This window comes from Nerophis ophidion, linkage group LG24, assembly GCF_033978795.1.
Source record: "Nerophis ophidion isolate RoL-2023_Sa linkage group LG24, RoL_Noph_v1.0, whole genome shotgun sequence".
Classification (NCBI taxonomy): Eukaryota; Metazoa; Chordata; class Actinopteri; order Syngnathiformes; family Syngnathidae; genus Nerophis; species Nerophis ophidion.
Genome location: NC_084634.1, coordinates 28,758,882 through 28,773,998, shown reverse-complemented (window position 1 = coordinate 28,773,998; position 15,117 = coordinate 28,758,882). Strand labels below are relative to the sequence as shown.

The 15,117-nt window shown below is 42.2% G+C and overlaps 1 protein-coding gene across 1 annotated transcript; it reads right to left on the bottom strand.

The window, feature by feature from the left end:
- Positions 1–66: 66 nt before the first annotated feature.
- Positions 67–12,800, bottom strand: srsf5b (serine and arginine rich splicing factor 5b). Its single transcript, XM_061886317.1, has 8 exons — positions 12,642–12,800; positions 12,244–12,385; positions 8,560–8,630; positions 7,994–8,155; positions 6,938–7,010; positions 5,714–5,787; positions 5,535–5,642; positions 67–1,460 (listed from the first exon to the last, which is right to left on the bottom strand). Exons 2-8 carry the CDS (start codon positions 12,367–12,369, stop codon positions 941–943), a joined length of 1,134 nt encoding a protein of 377 aa, XP_061742301.1. The 5' UTR covers positions 12,370–12,385; positions 12,642–12,800; the 3' UTR covers positions 67–940.
- Positions 12,801–15,117: the final 2,317 nt, after the last annotated feature.

Genomic DNA, 15,117 nt, shown 5'->3' with positions numbered 1-15,117 from the left:
TAAGGTTGCGGAAGTGTAAAAAAATGTTTTAAAAAAAATTCATTCAAATTCACACAAGTACAAAACTCGTTAAAATCATTTTAATGAGAAAGTCCTACATAGTCCTTTCTTTTTTATTCAAAAACAAAACCCTTATGTACAAAAGATTGTATTGTTCCAAACTTCTGTACACACCAACCACACACATGATGGGGGAAAAAAGAACCAATTTCACAAAGTGCATAAAAAAAAAAAAAGCTTGCCAATAATAAAAAAAACAAAAAAAAAACAAGACCTCGACATGTCGTCTTAAATGAAGGCTAGTTGTGAATATAGAGTGTTTCAATGAAATAATCATTGCACGTTCCCTTTACAATATTTTGTTTCCATGACTACTACGGCAAGCGGTAGACAATGTTGAACATTGCTTGATGAAGATGCAACATAAAAAGTTCCTCTACGGCGTTTAGAAGAAGCAGGTTGATGGACTGTGTAAACCGTGGACACATTAAGTTACGTACACGGTCTTTAGAAAGCGGGATACTTGACACACACACACTCCATCACACCAAGTGGGTAACAATGACATTTCTAATGAAACCATGTTGACCTGCGCCGAGCATGTGGGATAGACCGTCGTGTTGCATATGTGAAAAAACGCTGTAGCGGAACAAAGACCAGAATGGTTGCAGATTTAGTCATGAGCACACCCTCACCCCCCAAAAAACAAAACCCACTGACGGAGAGGATGGCAGTGTGAAAGACATTAGGAAATGGGACTAAAAAGGAAGAACAGATCAGAATGAGGTCACGCCGAGTATCAAAAACACTCACTTGTCACTGAATAAAAATTAAACATCAAAGCATTTTTTGTCGAGCCAGCAAGCAAAACTCTTCAAATGTATTCTATAAAGAAAAAACATTGTTTCTACAACTGGCTCCCATGGGAACTGAGTGGCTTTTAGCGCTGACTATCAGTGGAAGGAGAGCGGGAACCTGGGTCTTTCTCATGAGGTGCGGCAGAAGGGGGATCTGCGGGCATGCTCGTTTGGTTATTTGGATCCGCTGACTTGGAGTTTGGGGAGGACGCGTTGGCGATGGGAGAGGCACTGCGGGAGTGACTGTGGGAGCGCCTGGGACTACGAGAGCGCCTGGGACTGCCGGAGCGCCTGGGACTGCCGGAACGCCTGGGACTGCCGGAACGCCTGGGACTGCCGGAGCGCCTGGGACTGCCGGAGCGCCTGGGACTGCCGGAGCGCCTGGGACTGCGGGAACGCCTGGGACTACCGGAACGCCTGGGACTACCGGAACGCCTGGGACTTCCGGAACGCCTGGGACTTCCGGAACGCCTGGGACTTCCGGAACGCCTGGGACTGCGGGAACGCCTGGGACTGCCGGAGCGGGAACGATCGCGGGAGCGGGAACGAGAACGAGAGCGGGAACGGGAGCGGGAACTGTCAGAGCGGGAACGACTCTTTGACCTGCAAAAGCCAAACAAATGCAAGGTAAAGTGCTAGGATCCTAGAAACTTCGTCATACCACACATGAAACAGACCAGATGCACATGTTTTTGTATCCCCAGTCCCAGTTAGCCCAATGAGTACTACAAGAACAAAGTACGTAAATAATGATGCAAACAGAATAGGATACACAGAGCATAAGTCATTAGTGTATTATGACTAGAAAGCCCAAGACCAAAGTATAGGCCAGTTCAGCACAGTCGGACCAGTGTGCAAGTACGTCAGTTTGGTGGAAAATGAGTTAACTCGACGTGGGTTGTGTGGCACAAATGATCAAGGCAATGTACAAAATATGTAAAACAAATCAAATGTGTTTAATGGTTTGACTACCCAAGAGACCATAGAACAAGCGAGAAAATGCGAACGGAGTCTGCATTGCTTGCAACTGCCACAAGAACACATAGCATATTAGCAGTTTAGCTACTACCAGAGTGCAGCTGGGACCTGTTTTGACAAGATTTTATTATAATCTATATACCAATTATTATTTTACGATATTACGAGAATCGTGTTGAATCTAGAATTAATTCTGAATCGAATCGCCCCCAAGGATCAAATCAAGAAGTGCCCAAGGATTCCCACCTCTACCAATCTGTATTGTTATTAATGATGCACATTTGCTGGATGTTAGCAGTGTATGTATGTTACAAATATACATTTGATATAATAATCTAGATCGGATGATAATAAAAAATATACAGTGATTTTTTTTGGACATATCACCTAGCTCTAATCATATTAATCTTATAGTCAAGTCAACACAGTAATACCTGGACACATCGTATGGACGAATATAAGTCCCAATAGTCTGTGAGGTAAGTTTTGATTGACAAATATCGAAACACTCGCACTTTTTACACTACTCCAAAACAAATCCACAATATTAAGCATTTTGTTAAATGAATACATTACAACTGAGCATCATTTTTGTTAGAGTACAATCGTTGGCTTACGTATTGTATTGGGTTTAAGGATGGGTATCTAACAAATTTGGTTAGTACAACCAGATATTGATTCACGTAAAATCATACAGAGACACAATTTTTGATACTTGTGACGATAGGCCTGATCGGCAAATATTCAATATCCTCAAACAATTGGTGAGGAAACAAGCCCTCAGAGCAGACGCAGCCAAACTGCCTTTAAGTAATGTTGCAATTTTGAATGCCATGCATCCATCCATTTTCTACCACTTGTCTCATTCGGGGTCACAGGGTGCTGGAGCCTATCTCAGCTGCATTCGGGCAGGCGGCGGGGTACACCCTGGCCAATTAAGCAAATATGCAATGTACAGTAATGCTTTATTTTCCTAAGGAGCACAAGCTTGATCTTGAATTACATTAGCTTTGCCTTAGACACGCTACTAAATTAGCATTAGTGCTTTTACATCACGATTTCAGCGCCGAACAAATTTGCTTATCATTACTACAAATAAGATGCACGTTAAAATCAAACAGCTGGTGTGTAACAAGTACAATACTTACAGTATAAAAGGTTTGTAAGGCGCAATGTAATACTAGACCGAGTAGACTGGCACATTTATCGTAATTGCAAGAGCAACTCCCTAGCAAGGTTTAAATATTTGTTTGTACTGTTGCACTTTAAGATTTATTTAAATGAAAAGTGTATAACAATTTTTTTTAAATTAAAGTTAAAGTACCAATGATTGTCACACACATACTAGATATGGCGAAATTCTCTGCATTTGACCCATCACCCTTGATCACCCCCTGGGAGGTGAGGGGAGCAGTGGGCAGCAGCGGGGCCGCGCCCGAGAATCATTTATGGTCATTTAACCCCCAATTCCAAGCCTTAATGCTGAGTGCCAAGCAAGGAGGTAAAGGGTCCATTTTTATAGTCTTTGGTATGACTCGGCCGGGATTTGAACTCACGACCTACCGATCTCAGGGCGCACACTCTACCCACTAGGCCACTGAGTAGGTATTATTTCTGGCGGGGGGTTTCGGCATGCTGTTCTGTTCAGCAGGGCTTGAACGCACCGCAAAAACACCTTCATTTTGTATTTCTCGAAATATAACGATCACTCGGTAGCAAGTGCCGTTTGTGGGTTCAAAGTGCATAATTTTTTCCCCTGTAGGTAAATGATCATGGTGCACCGCCAATGCAAGATACATGCCGCCACACCTTCAAAATAAGTATGTTTTTTAACATGAAAACAAGTAAGTAATGCATAGTCTATTATTTACATACCGGCCATAATAAGTTTGAAAACATCTAAAAAATGTGGCTCTATGCTTTATTTTGAAAAAAATATATATATATTTGCAGGCGTACCTGAACATATCTGGAACCCCGCAAAAGGAAGGGGCGAAAGTTAAAGCGATAAGTATTTCAAGTTAATTAATGAATTTCATGATCATGCCTGTTCTACCCTAGTTCTTTTGACATTACTACCGACAATAACATCTAACTTTACACCGTGTGCGTCTCAGAATGTCTGTTTGGACGTGCATTTGTCCCTATGTGAGTATGGGTTTTCTCCGGGTATTCCAGTTACCTTCCACATTCCAAAAATATGCATGTTACCTTCATTGAAGACTAAATTGTCCTCAAGTATGAAAGTTAGTGCGAATGGTCGTCTATATATGTACCCCGCCATCGGCTTTGCTAATTTTGGTTAGCCTGTCAATGAGTTTGTCCATTGTGCTTTAGCATTAGAGCTCAACCTTCATCCTGCATAACCATTGCTTTTTTCAGTTTATTCTAAACTGAAATAATATAACATGACTCCTATATGTATGTGCACTTCATGTGTACTTTCCCCAGTGTGCTTAATTTTACAGTGACAACAAAGCACCAACTATTTTTTCATCTCTAATTCAAAAGATTGTGTACACATATGGCAAAGTAAATTGCAACATTCAGGGAGCACAGAATATAATGAAGCTCTTGGTTACATTTTACAATAATCAGCAACAATTGAAATTGCATTGAACAAAGAGCATTGACTGCCAAGTCAAATTTCTTGTGTGTTAAACATAATAAAGCTGATTCTGATAATACCAGAAAAAAATTGTTATTCTTAATAACTAATAAGACAGTTCTGAAATATACATAAAACATTTGTTTAGCCTTTAAAAAAATGTGTATCAAAATTGTCATATTGACCACACCCCCAGCTGAGCCCCCAACGCCACATATATAGTTGAGTGAATTATATTTATATAGCGCTTTTCTCTAGTGACTCAAAGCGCTTTACATAGTGAAACCCAATATCTAAGTTTCATTTAATCCAGTGTGGGTGGCACTGGGAGCAGGTGGGTAAAGTGTCTTTCCCAAGGACACAACGGCAGTGACTAGGACGGCAGAGGCTGGGATCGAACCTGGAACCCTCAAGTTGCTGGCACGGCCACTCTACCAACCGAGCCATACCGCCCCATATAGCAGCAATCTAGGGGAAACTGATTGACTAGCTTAGTTGTTCGGACAGCAATGTATCAACATGCATTTGTCAATGTGCATGTGACTGAAGCATTAAGGGGTGGGACTATCACGGACTAGCTGCAACCACCAGGTAGGATCTGTGAGCAGATAAGGCATCATCTCTTTCTGACTTACTGGGTCGGGAGCTCATTCTTCACTGACGCTTTAAATGGAAGATTAAACAAAATTACATCCTTACCCACTGTGGCATTTTAAGATAACGAGCTGGCACCAGTTCGTCTGTGAGTTTTTAAAGCGCAGTTATCAATTACTGTTTTCCAATCATTTCACTTAAAACGATAACACTAACTATTGGGGAGTTTTACTGCACAGACTCGGAAATGTAATGGGAAAAGTGGGCATCACAGTTATTATAATTAACTCAACAATAAATGTTCAAATTAAAAAAAGTTAATTTTACTAATAATAAACAACTTACATTTTTAAATGCAAACCAAAGTACAGAGATTTTTACCGAGTGTGAAATTTACCCAATTGGGATTCATATGTGTACCTAATGGAAACACATACCAAATACAAAAGGCAGGTTTTTGATATCTACTACTGATAAATGTGAACAGACAAACTCACCTCTTCTTGGATGCTTCAACAAGCTTAATTTTCCTGCCATTGATTTCCTTTCCAGCGAGTTTATCAAGCGCATTTTGCAGGTCACTGTAAGAGGCAAACTCAACCACTCTGGAAATAGACCAAACACATTGTCAGGGTGGATTTTTACACCAGAGGATACGCAGGAAGAGACGCCTCACCCTTCATTGAGTTTGGGTCGATGTGCGTCTGCAAATGTCACCTCTCCAGCTTGCCTCATGAAATCTTTCAGGTCCTACACATGCAAACGCTGGTTACTTTGGGGAGAGACTCGGGGCACAATCACAGGCTGACACATAAGTAAGGACTAATTTGCTCAAAAGGAGAGATGGTTAGGTTGTGACTATTGAAGTACTACACAAGGTGGCCAAGAACCTCAAACCTACCAATCTCTTGTGTCGTCATTAATTGTGACAACTTTTAGGGCCGAAACAAAGCAAAGGTGATGCAAATTTAGGATGAACCAATGGCGTGTCAGCTTTGAGATTCTTGAGCCGCCCCTTTTATTAAAACTGCACAGACCATCTGCATTAAGTGAACTGCAGTGGCACCGCTTGGGCAGAACTTAGCACAAAAGGCCCCATATGTGCCAGGGCTCCACGCCGGGACCGCCCCCGCCTCGGCACCCTGCCTCAGCTAAGAGAGTGAACAGGGTGGAAGAGAGGAAACTACTACCTGAGAGCGAAACCCTTTGGGGTAACAGCCGATTATATCCACGGGCACCTGGGAGGCATTCACACTCTCTCTCTCTCTCGCGATGTGCGGGAAGACCAGAGGGGGGTAGGGAGGGGGGATATCGATCGATCGAAGCCCCTCAATTTAACGAACCATCGATCAACGCGGCCATCGACTCTCGCTCTCTCCTCTGCTTTCTCTCTGCCAACTCTCTGTTTCCTCTCCCTCGCTCTCAGCCACACACCAGGCGCCCCCTGCTTTGGACAGAGGGCGTTGCGAGCGAAGGGGCCACCAGCGCCCCTAGTGGGAAGCGAGCGCTCCCATGACCAGCAGGCTTCAACTAGTAGAAGTAGGACAGACTGGCTGACACCACAGGCTCAACCCAGACAGAAGGACCCAGAAGGGGTTAACTCCAGCATAAGCGAGCTCTTCCACATGACACAACAGTCAGGCTGGCAAATAAAGGGGTGAAGAATTGGTTAAAATTGGAACACAACAACAAATTACTTGTTTTTTTCTTTGATTTACAACAGATTAAATTAGGTTTAATTTGGACTAGAATAGCTGTTAAGACTATAAAAATATGGCTGAATTTAGTTACCACATTTCTGACTAAACAGTATTAAAATGAATACTATGGAGGCTAATGTCTGGTGTTGCAGCTTTGAATTAAAACTATAACACAACACATAACTTTTAGCAATACTGACCTGCCAGCTGACACGGGAGGACAAGTTTTCCACAATCAGACGGTTCTCAGTGCGCATCGGAGGAGGATTTCGACTGAAAGAGAGGCAAAAACCTCAGAAACATTGGAATAACAACATTACACGCAATGGAAACTCTTGTCTAAAAACTACCTCATTGTACTTTTTTATTTACTGACCGCAAAGTGCACAAAAATATGATTTGTTGTACAAACCTAGTCTTAGTCTAGAAGTCTCATCCGCCCATTTTATGCATGCAGTGCAAACATTTGGTGCACATCCATTGATTGCTTCCCTGTGCTCACTGCTAATTCAGTCAGCAGTCTTGCGGTTAGCTACTCTGCTACTTTGTAGTGTGTGTTTTTTTAGCCATTTTTTTAGTTTTGCTTATTCAATATCAATCAATGTTTACTTATATAGCCCTAAATCACTAGTGTCTCAAAGGGCTGCACAAACCACTACGACATCCTCGGTAGGCCCACTTAAGGGCAAGGAAAACTCACACCCAGTGGGACGTAGGTTCAAGGAAAGTAATAGAAAAGCAATGTGTGGTTTGAAACATTCAAGGAGTGTCCACAGCATTGTAGACAGTGTCCCCTCCCTTCCACTTCACACAAAGAAGATACAAGTGGATTTGATATTTTGTTCCTAATCATTGTAGCGACCTGGCTGTTGAAAGTATAGTTTTTGTGATTTCAAACAGGGTGCACCACAGGGCTAGTGACTGTGTGTGTCATTCATTACCCCCTTTTTAATTTTAAATTCAGTAGTATATAGCATATTATACTGTTTCAAAGTGCACAATCGTTGGCTAAAATATTGTTAAAACTGCAACCCACTAAGTCATATTTGCATTGTTTCTTATAGAGAAATTTGCTGCAATATACAAACTTCTATTCCAGAAATCAAAAAAGTTTGTAAATGGATGTAGAGAAATTTGCATATATATACAAGCTTTTCTTTTACAGGAATCCATTAGGTTTGTAAATGGAAATTCCACTAAGTTCTCTGAAATTAGAACCTGTATATGTCGTTAACTGGAGTGCTAGAACGTGATACCTCCGATTGTTCTGAGAGCCTCGACCGTAACGATCAGAGAAGCGGCCTCCTCCTCCACCACCACCGCCGCCACCACCACCAAAGCTGCCTCCTCTTCCACCACCTCCTCCTCCTCCTCCTCTGCCGCCACGCAGACGCACACGAGCGTGCTCTATGGTCACCCTGGCATCACAGGAAATAAGGACAACAATTTGTTACGTACATTTGGTTGATATTTTTGCTATATGTCGTAGAACGTAATAGAAATCCCCCACATGAATCCAAATAATACACAAAAACCAATGTGTCAGACGTATTACTATGACAAGAGGCTTCTGCACCACTGGGTTATTTTAACTTTAAATTAAGCAGAGTATTAAAAAACCTGATGCATTGCATGCTACAAACTCACAGTAATGAATGTAGATAACAAATTGAGTATTAATAACTAACAAGTGGTATATTCTGCGTCGACGGAATTATTACATATTGAGCGGCTTATACTCTTGTATTGTTCCAAACATTGTTCAGAAGTTGCTAATGAAGCGGCCAGCAATGGCGTACTTATTGAGAGGTCGGCGACTCACCTTTCATTACACAGTTCTTTGCCATCAAGTTCATACACTGCATCTTCAGCATCCCTGGGGTCTTCAAACTCCTGGAATAAACAAAGCATACCATGTACTGATTATGGTTATGAAATATTGGACTTTTGTAAGTGGCAATCGCGAGAGGGGGAGCACCAATGTTCCCTCTGAGGTCCGCGCATGCACAACTATGCACTACTCACGCGTCCTCTGCGTGAGCAAATTTATGCCACGCAGAAAATCAAAAATCCCATCTGAACTCTATAAAAATTAACAACATTACAATGTATTCTGTATGATTTTGTATCGCAACTCTCTGAGTGACAGACAGGTGACAGCAAAACTGCCCCGAACGGATACATTTATGTTTATCAACACTGTTCAATTTTCTTCTTTAAGGACAGGAATTCAAGAGCAAAACTGTTTGTAACCACACTAATAACATTAGTAAAAAAACGTATTTTTAGAAAAACGGCTAATTTAATGCCATACAATCCAGTCATTTGCCATATCAATAGCAGCCGCTCACCCCGTCTCACCTGCACCGACACACGCACTCATGGCACTTAGCTAGAGCTGAGTTTATTGCCACACAAAAAGTTGACCAACTCTAACAACACACAATGTGTAAATGCCAGGTTGTAACACTGAGTCCTCAATCAGATGTCTTTATTTTACTGCCATTTATTAAGAATGTTAAAGTTAGAATACTATTCCTGAAATGCTGTCACTAGATTTCATAAATGCTAATAGAAAGATGTGTTTTACAGACAGAAATTTACAGGAACTGAAAGTGATCTCTGAAAGGAGTAACATTTATTTTCAAGGCACGACTGGCTGTTTCATGAAGTGTAACAAAATAGTGCATAGTGTGAAAATGTAGAGAGACCTCAGAATAACTATTTTTTGCAGGTTTAGTTCAGAATCAGAATAAGCTTTATTGTCATTACGCAGGGTAACGAGATTGAAGCCATTCCATACAGTTCGATGTGTGCAAGTTTAGTTCCAGGAAGTTACAGCCGTGTAACAATATTTGGACTGTTACTCATAATTAAGTATGGTAAGGAATTTTTGTTTTACAGTAATTATTTAAATATCATTGGACCAAATTATTATTTTAAAGTAGCCATATTTTGTCATTTAGCTGCATAGTCCTGCACTTAAGTTCCTACCTGTTTCCTCATACCTGAATAGGGAAGAGACAAATGTTGAAAAGAAGAGAGGTGAGTGTTCCTAAGGACTATCATACGTTTAAAAAAAATAAAATAATAAACTGCCATAAAAATCCAGGTGACTTTTTTTGTTTAATCTACAATTTCTTTGGCCCGTGCCACACTCATTTTTAGTTTCTCCTTTCACTCCAGGCAGAGAATCAAACTTAAAACAACATAGCACAATGACACTAAATAGCTGATAAGTTACCTGACTGGCTGTTTGCCTGTCACTCCCATTGCTCAGTGATCACTTCTTGCTTTACGGGTTTACCATAGCACAAGCACCTTTGTTCCCAACTTCCTTTTTTCCTAACCCAAAATTAAATAAACATATGTAACAATTCATAAACATTTTTTATTTAACTTAGTTGTGATTTCCCTCTCTGCATGAAAGTTTAAAGGCCTACTAAAACCCACTACTACCGACCACGCAGTCTGATAGTTTATATATCAATGATTAAATATTAACATTGTAACACATGCAAATAAATTGCAATTTTAAATTTCCTGCGAGTTTCTTGTTGAAAATGTCGCGGAATGATGACGCGTACGCGTGACGTCACGGACTGTAAGGAAATATTAGCGCTGCACCAAACATGGCTAAAGGTCGTCTCTGTTCATGGCGTAATTACACAGTATTTTGGACATCTGTGTTGCTGAATCTTTTGCAATTTGTTCATTTAATAATGGAGACTATAAATAAGAAAGCTGTTGGTGGAAAGCGGTGGATTGAAGCTGTCTTTAGCACAGAGACACAGCCGGTGTTTCTTTGTTTGTTGTGAAGCTTTAACACAGAGCGGTCAAGCGAACATGTTTTTTCTACATCAACCAGCATGTTTTTGGATGGGGAAATTGTGATATATATCTTACCGGAGAAATCATTGGATTATTTGTCGTCCTGCAGCAGCTGTTTAAAAGGCAGCTGTGAGCTTGGCTCCTCGGCTTCTCTCTGAGACACTTCGTGTTCACCGCAGCCATCCGTATGTCTTTACAATCTTTAAAATCTCACTAAAACACTTTTAAAACAATAAGCAGATAAGGGATCTTCCAGATTTATCCAAGTAAATGTGTCTAATTACATCTGAAACGCACACACTGCCGCCGCCCGGAGCAGTCGCTTTTTTTCTTTTCTTTTCTAGTCCTTCACTATCAATATCCTAATTCACAAATCTTTCATCTTCGCTCAAATTAATGGGAAAATTGTCCCTTTCTCGGCCCAAATTGCTCTTACTGCTGGTGGCTCCCATTAAAAACAATGTGAATATGTGTGGAGCCCTGCAACTCGTGACGTCACGCGCACATACTTCCGGTAAAGGCAGGGCTTTTCTATTAGCGACCAAAAGTTGCGAACTTTATCGTCGATGTTGTCTACTACATCCTTTCAGCAAAAATATGGCAATATCGCGAAATGATAAAGTATGACACATGGGAATATTCCCTTTCAAATAAGAAAATGTAATTTCAGTAGGCCTTTAAAAAGTCACCCGCGAGAGAATGCACAGTATTTAATAAATACAGTTTTGGTAAATTGACTTAGTTGTGATTTCCCGCTCTGCATGAAAGTTTAAAATGTGCATATATTAATGCTGTATGAACAAGAATGTTTTAATGTAGACACATAGAATAATCATACTGCTGTGATTATATGCATCAGGTGTTCATTCAAGGCTGAGGCAAAATATCGAGATAAACCGTCTTTCCTTGAATTGCCGCAGGGCATGTAGTATGCGCCTGCCTTGAAATACTGCCGGGTCAAACTCGCTTCCCAAAATAATTAGCGCCTGGTCAAACACGTGACGTCATGAGTGACACTTCCCCTGTCATCATTTTCAAAATGGAGGATGCTGATTTCTATACCGGTAATTTGAAATCTCATAAAGGGAAGAAGATTAAGAGCTATTCAGTAAGATTTAAGGTCCAAGCTTACATCACACTCAGATTTTTACTGCATACCTTTGGTAAGTGCCGGAGTGAGAAGAGGTTTAAAAATAATTAGCGCATGCTTACTTTTACCGCTTGCTTTTGGTAAGCGCAGGAGTGAGAAGAGGTTTTAATTTAATTAGCGCCCCGGCGGCAACTCAAGGAAATACGGTATATCGCGATATGGCATTAAAATAGAGATATTAATAAAAGCCAATATCGCCCAGCCCTACATCGAAGCATTAACCTGAACATCTGTCACAAATTACACCATACAAGTAACCTACCATAAATGTAAAATATACTGGTCTACTTTGAGAGAAAAAAAAAAATTCAAAGCCAGAACAGTAAATAACGTTGTTTTTTTTTAGCAACAAGTGAGGTCGCCCCCTGTTGGTGATCAGAAAGAATACAAGCAGAAGTGGTTAATAGCTGAAAGCTTTACCGTTTTTATTGCAGTTAAGCATTTATTCAACTTGACTGGAATAGTATTGTACATCATTGATATATTACAGTATTAGGTGAATATTTATTATAGTAGGGGACTCACCACAAAGCCAAAGCCTCTCTTCAGATCAATGTCCCGGATGCGGCCATACCCTTTGAAGAACCTCTCCACATCCTTCTCCCTTGCAGAAGGGCTTAGGCGGCCGATGAATATACGAGATCCACTCATGTTGAAATGGGGGATTCTGCAAACATAAAGAGATAATCAGCATTTTTCAGCAAACACGGTTAAATTGCTACTATTTGTCTAAACACCATTTGTTAAACTACCGCCGTTTCGCTAGCAAGCGAGCTAGTTAGCTAACAAGCGCGGCCTAACTGCTATGTACGTTCAAACAAACCGCGGTAAACTACAATAACGTTCAGCTAAGTAACGTTCAGCTAAGGTAAGATTGAAACATAAAATTCGGTGTTGTGAAGAATGTTTCCGAATGTAAATACCTTGCGTTTGCGTTGAGGGGACTCTTGGTGTGCTTCTCAGCATCGACGACGAATGGCAAGAGGAAACAAAATGGCGGTTGTGCGCACGCCTCAAGGCAACCCGTATACAAATCAGCCCACGTGACTCTGCAGAAGACGGAAATAGCCGAAGTGGGACTCGGGTCAGAATATGGTCCGTGTACCTTCGGTTCATTCTAGTTCCAATTCTGAAACCCAAATCAAAAAACAAAATTAGTGCTGTTTTTCTATTGTTATTATATATGGCTTATTAGTGATTCCCACACCCTCCAAAAAGTCTGCGGACTTTTTACGGGGTTAAGGGAGGATGAGTATATTTATAGCTAGAATTCACTGAAATTCAAGCATTTATTTTATATATATGTATATAGAAATACTTGAATTTCTGTGAATTATATATATATGTATGTATATATATATATATATATATATATATATATATATATATAATTCACTGAAATTCAAGTATTTCTTATATGTATGTATGTATGTATGTATATATATATAATTTACTGAAAGTCAAGTATTTCTTATATATATATATATATATATATATATATATATATATATATATATATATATATACACACACATATATACAAATACTTGAATTTCAGTGAATTCTAGCTATAAATATACTCCTCCTCCCTTAACCCTGTAAAAAGTCAGCAGACTTTTTGGGGGGCCTGGGAATCACTAATAAGCCATATATAATAACAATATAAATCCATCCATCCATCCATCATCTTCCGCTTATCCGAGGTCGGGTCGCGGGGGCAGCAGCCTAAGCAGGGAAGCCCAGACTTCCCTATCTCCAGCCACTTCGTCTAGCTCTTCCCGGGGGATCCCGAGGCGTTCCCAGGCCAGCCGGGAGACATAGTCTTCCCAACGTGTCCTGGGTCTTCCCCGTGGCCTCCTACCAGCTGGACGTGCCCTAAACACATCCCTAGGGAGGCGTTCGGGTGGCATCCTGACCAGATGCCCGAACCACCTCATCTGGCTCCTCTCGATGTGGAGGAGCAGCGGCTTTACGTTGAGTTCCTCCCGGATGGCAGAGCTTCTCACCCTATCTCTAAGGGAGAGCCCCGCCACCCGGCGGAGGAAACTCATTTCGGCCGCTTGTACCCGTGATCTTATCCTTTCGGTCATGACCCAAAGCTCATGACCATAGGTGAGGATGGGAACGTAGATCGACCGGTAAATTGAGAGCTTTGCCTTCCGGCTCAGCTCCTTCTTCACCACAACGGATCGATACAACGTCCGCATTACTGAAGACGCCGCACCGATCCGCCTGTCGATCTCACGATCCACTCTTCCCCCACTCGTGAACAAGACTCCTAGGTACTTGAACTCCTCCACTTGGGGCAGGGTCTCCTCCCCAACCCGGAGATGGCACTCCACCCTTTTCCGGGAGAGAACCATGGACTCAGACTTGGAGGTGCTGATTCTCATTCCGGTCGCTTCACACTCGGCTGCGAACCGATCCAGTGAGAGCTGAAGATCCCGGCCAGATGAAGCCATCAGGACTACATCATCTGCAAAAAGCAGAGACCTAATCCCGTGGCCACCAAACCGGAACCCCTCAACGCCTTGGCTGCGCCTAGAAATTCTGTCCATAAAAGTTATGAACAGAATCGGTGACAAAGGACAGCCTTGGCGGAGTCCAACCTTCACTGGAAATGTGTCCGACTTACTGCCAGCCATGCGGACCAAGCTCTGACACTGATCATACAGGGAGCGGACTGCCACAATAAGACATTCCGATACCCCATACTCTCTGAGCACTCCCCACAGGACTTCCCGAGGGACACGGTCGAATGCCTTCTCCAAGTCCACAAAGCACATGTAGACTGGTTGGGCAAACTCCCATGCACCCTCAAGAACCCTGCCGAGAGTATAGAGCTGGTCCACAGTTCCACGACCAGGACGAAAACCACACTGTTCCTCCTGAATCCGAGGTTCGACTATCCGGCGAAGCCTCCTCTCCAGTACACCTGAATAAACCTTACCGGGAAGGCTGAGGAGTGTGATCCCACGATAGTTGGAACACACCCTCCGGTCCCCCTTCTCAAAGAGAGGGACCACCACCCCGGTCTGCCAATCCAGAGGTACCGCCCCCGATGTCCACGCGATGCTGCAGAGTCTTGTCAACCAAGACAGCCCCACAGCATCCAGAGCCTTAAGGAACTCCGGGCGGGTCTCATCCACCCCCGGGGCCTTGCCGCCGAGGAGCTTTTTAACTACCTCAGCGACCTCAGCCCCAGAAATAGGAGAGTCCACTACAGATTCCCCAGGCACCGCTTCCTCAAAGAAAGACGTGTTGGTGGGATTGAGGAGGTCTTCGAAGTATTCCCTCCACCGATCCACAACATCCGCAGTCGAAGTCAGCAGAACACCATCCGCACCATACACGGTGTTGATAGTGCACTGCTTCCCCTTCCTGAGGCGCCGTATGGTG

Excerpts from the sequence above, each read along its gene's own strand:
- srsf5b (XM_061886317.1), bottom strand. The coding sequence starts at position 12,369 with ATGAGTGGATCTCGTATATTCATCGGCCGCCTAAGCCCTTCTGCAAGG. Across the intron at positions 7,011-7,993 it reads GGCTCTCAGAACAATCGGAG|TCGAAATCCTCCTCCGATGC; the intron begins GTATCACGTTCT and ends CCTCTCTTTCAG. Across the intron at positions 5,788-6,937 it reads CCTCCCGTGTCAGCTGGCAG|GACCTGAAAGATTTCATGAG; the intron begins GTCAGTATTGCT and ends TTGCATGTGTAG.